Source organism: Sardina pilchardus, chromosome 9 (assembly GCF_963854185.1).
Source record: "Sardina pilchardus chromosome 9, fSarPil1.1, whole genome shotgun sequence".
Lineage (NCBI taxonomy): Eukaryota > Metazoa > Chordata > Actinopteri > Clupeiformes > Clupeidae > Sardina > Sardina pilchardus.
The window spans coordinates 28,671,454-28,675,791 of NC_085002.1; the positions used below are offsets into that span (position 1 = coordinate 28,671,454).

The 4,338-nt window shown below is 42.0% G+C and overlaps 1 protein-coding gene across 1 annotated transcript in view; it reads left to right on the top strand.

Annotated features, from left to right (window-relative positions):
- Positions 1-2,792: 2,792 nt before the first annotated feature.
- The window catches only part of lhfpl4a (LHFPL tetraspan subfamily member 4a), a 33,627-nt gene continuing 32,081 nt past the window's right edge, over positions 2,793-4,338 (top strand). Inside the window, exon 1 of the mRNA XM_062545269.1 lies at positions 2,793-3,258. Within this exon, the coding sequence (XP_062401253.1) occupies positions 2,853-3,258 (406 nt within the window). The 5' untranslated portion in view covers positions 2,793-2,852. The remainder of the gene's footprint in view (positions 3,259-4,338) is intronic.

Sequence of the window (4,338 nt, forward strand, 5' to 3'; positions counted from 1 at the left end):
CAGGAAGATGTAGCAGTCACATGATCAACACCGCCTCCCCTTGTCTTAAAATTAACCACTTCCGGATACCTCTTATGCTGTAAATAGTTTTCTGTTGCCAATTCCATTTAGTTAAGTCTATATTCCTATAGTGTGACAAACATAAATATGTCTAAACACAATTATTTTATGTGTGTGTGTGTGTGTGTGTGTGTGTGTGTGTGATGGTAAGATATGCGCTGTTGTGTAGACAGAGTGAATAATAAAAAAAAAAAACATTGTTGCTGTGCCCGGGAATTTATTTTTCCCAACTGAATTTGCTTTTGCTTGTGTTTTCACATTTATTATTGCAGACTTTGTTTGATGAACATGCTGAAGTGTTCACTATAGCCATTTTAGCTGGTCCTTCAGTCTGTGGAGATGTTGGGAATCAACAAAATACAGTAGCCTATTCAGAACACACCTATAATGATTTCTTTAAATTATGTAGCCATGTTATTCAGCAGGTATAGAAAAGGTGTTTGAAGGAAATGTGTCACCCACTGAGAGCACAATAAATGTACTTAAAAAAATAAATAGATAAATAAATAAATAAAAAAACCCTGAAGGATTAATGATAATAACAAAATGAGAACAGCTAATCCATTCACTTCTGCTCAGTTCAAGCAGAGGTTGCATTGCATGTTGAAGAGTTAAATAAACAAATAAATATCACACCCTCACTCAAAAGTATGAGAATCTGCAACTTTCTAATACTCTCTCAAATTAATTTTGAATTTAAAGTTTTATAGACTAGTGTCTGATGACCAGGTGCAGATGGACCACCAAACAAAAATGTAAGAAATGCTTTCAGAACATTTTTATGATCACACAGCAGCAATACATTGTACTGCTCTTTGGATTGGTTTTTCACCAACTTTGCTGTGCGTTTTGTGGTAACAAAAGGATGAACAAATATCCTCATAAAGATTGGTGCTGATAAGAGGCAATGTTATGGCTGCATGTGAACAGCAAATCACAAAGTGCCACAGGCCATGGTTGCATCAGGCTAACAGTTTTGCAGGGAGTACATAAGTATCAAAAGCAATGTGCAATGTATCTTTTGCAAAACAAGGGAATTATGCCTGTGTAATAGAAAACTGTGCATGTGTTTCTCTACACTTCAAAAAGTGGAGTGCCTTGGTCGTAGAGAATTCTTTTCTCTTTTTTCTTACACAAACTATTTACCGGACCAAAGAGCACCCAACAACGATCAACACATCTAAAGAACAAAGAGGACTGAGCACGCCACTGACCCTAAATATACTTCAAAATGTAGTTTGAAAAAACTTTGAAAAACCTGTTAAACCTTGACTGTTTTGCCATAGTTAGCAATTGTTAATATTTCATTAAAGTAGCCTATCAGAGTTTCTTTGGGTGTGTGCCCTAAAATAAGTTTTCCATTTAGTGCCTCATGAAAGATTGAATTAATATGGCGTCAAGAGAAGCCCAGCACTCTGTGTTGACTAACCAACTATGTGGGTTATTTATAGCCTTGAGCATTTGCATCAGTGTGTTAACTTATCCATGCATGCAACTGACCATTGCTCACAGTGTTTGATCAGGAAGTGTGCAAGACTCTGTACTGAAGGCGCTGCTTATTAACAGTGTCTGGGATGTCTACAGACAGCCACTGCATAATCACCTAAATGTTTACAAATTAGTTTAATTGGCTATTTATGCTTGACTGCCCTTAGGCTAGTTTCAGGCCTTCACTGCTGAACTGTTGTAGTAGCCTATTGTATCTTTTCTCTTCTTTTTTCCGCCAAGATAAAATAGTAGGCTTATGTTTATGCTATGATGGTTTTCTTGAGATGTTTACCATGCATTGTTTTTCATCATCAAAGGATGCATATCCAAGGGTTATGCGTCTAAATGTGCTCTATTGCCACGATTCTAAAGAACAGACGACAGCCAAAGAATAAAAGTGCCCATTTGTAAACTTGAAAAAGTTACTGTTGGCACTTGGCTTCGTTCTAATATTGGGGTTGTGGAACTGAGAGCTCTGGGGTGACCGGGTGACTGATGGATGGTCGTTGCCGGTGTGCAAGCAATTCAGATTTCTGCAATACCCAAACCGTGCGCGCGCCAGCCAAGCCAACGCCAGCGCTGAACATCCCCGAGAGCGTGAGCGCGCGGGGGAGCGACGGGAGGAGAGGAAAGGAGAGGACGAGAATCGGTGGCTGTGGTCAAAACAGCACTTAGCGGGGAGAAACGAGTCAACATTTCTTTCTCTCTTCAGATTTGAGGTATACCCAGATTTTCTTGTCGAACTGACATAATCTGGTAGCCTACACGACCAGACGCGCCTCTTGGATGCTCCGGTGAGATCCCCGTATCGGTTGATCCATCATCAGCGAGCCGACAGCGCATCTCGTGCCCTCTGAAGCGGCGGTTTTGATGGGAGGCGAAAGTGGATACATTATTAATACAGAGACTGAGGAGAACAAGCAAGAAAATGCGTCTTGTCAGTTTTGTCATGACCACTGCATTTTTTGCAATGTGATCTTGGTCGCCTTTACGGTTTCCTTGGCCAGTGAGAGGAGGAGTGGGAATCGGACAGAATTTTAAAAATCACGCTTATAGGTGACTACATATCCAAGACGGATTAATGGCATGTTAGTCAACATTAGAACAGGGATCTATATCCATACTTTTGCCGGAATATGTTGTCCACCTATGTATAATTAGCAGGTTTCCTTCCATTTCTTCCAACCGCAGGGTCCTTAGCATCCACGCAATTTGGGGGCACCGGTGAGGAAGATAGGGGGAGATAGAGTCGAGAAGCTAACGAGTAAAAAGATCAACAGAGGGTAAGACTCCGGTGAGTAAAGATGCTGCCATCGCAAGAAGCCTCCAAGATCTACCATGACAACTACATGCGGAACTCTAGGGCCATCGGGGTCCTGTGGGCTATCTTCACCATCTGCTTTGCCATCATCAATGTGGTGGTGTTCATTCAGCCCTACTGGATCGGTGACAGCGTCAACACGCCACACGCCGGGTACTTTGGCTTGTTCCACTACTGCGTGGGTGAAGGGACCTCCAACCGCGAGTTCAGGTGTTACGGGACTTTCTCCGACTTCGCCTCCATCCCCTCCGGCGCTTTCAAAGCAGCGTCCTTCTTCGTGCTGATGTCCATGGTACTCATCCTCACCTGCATCGCCTGCATGGCGCTCTTCTTCTTCTGCAACACCGCCACAGTCTACAAGACGTGCGCCTGGATGCAGCTGCTTTGCGGTGAGTAGGCTTGCCTTCAAGATGCGAGAGATTTGTCTCAGCCCCTGATGAGATAGTGTATCGGTTACTATAGAGACAGACATCAGACATGCTTATGTGCCTGAGCAATTCATCAATAGATCAATATAGTGTAGCCTACGTGTGCGGAGATACAGCTGTGATAGTCACTAGCAACGGTATTTGAGAGCACAGGGCCAAGGGACTTGGCAAACATGTATAGTTGTAGCCTACTTTTTCTTTGATGTATCCTCATTATTGTCATTTGAAAATGTTTTGGAAGCTGTGGTTTCATCACATCAAAGACAATATTTTGGACAATTAATAATAATGAGTAAAGATTCCGGCTATGATTCAGCCCAGCACCACATTTCATTATAAATGGGGGACCTCAATTTATATAGTGGGGGTCCCCCAAGACCACCATTCAAAGACCAAGCTAGCTTCCTTAAATAGTGACAAAACTGAACTTATCCATATTAATTGTTAATTCGCTTCAAACTGTTGACCCAGGTGTAGTTCTCTGAATACATTTGAATAAGCAGAAAACACTCATTTAGAAACACATGGAAATATGTAGGATAGGCCTACACTCCAAATAGATTGAAATGTCAAAATCTAGAGAAACACTTATCACACACACCCAAAAGCACACACTCCAGTAGGCACACAGGCTTCAACACAAATTTGCATTTGTGATAATAGGTGAAACAAATTCATTAGCTCCAAATGTGCAAATTTGCTGACAACACATGTGACAGTTTACCAACGTGACTGTGGAGGTAATGTGAAGACGAGTCTTTTTGTCTTTTATTTTTCTTTAAAAAAAACCCATAGGGTGCTAAATAAGAGAGAACATTTTAGCAGTGTTCACATTCGGCGTCAAATCAATTATCCATGTATGAGTTCTCACTGTTTCCTACAATCACAACACAGTTACTCACTCATACAGGCACGCACGCGCGCACACACACACACACACACACACACACATACAGCACCACATGAAGAGGGGAAGGGAGAAACGCATTTGTGTGAGTAGAGGTGTGCATGTTTGTGTATGCCGTGGTACCTGCCATACCT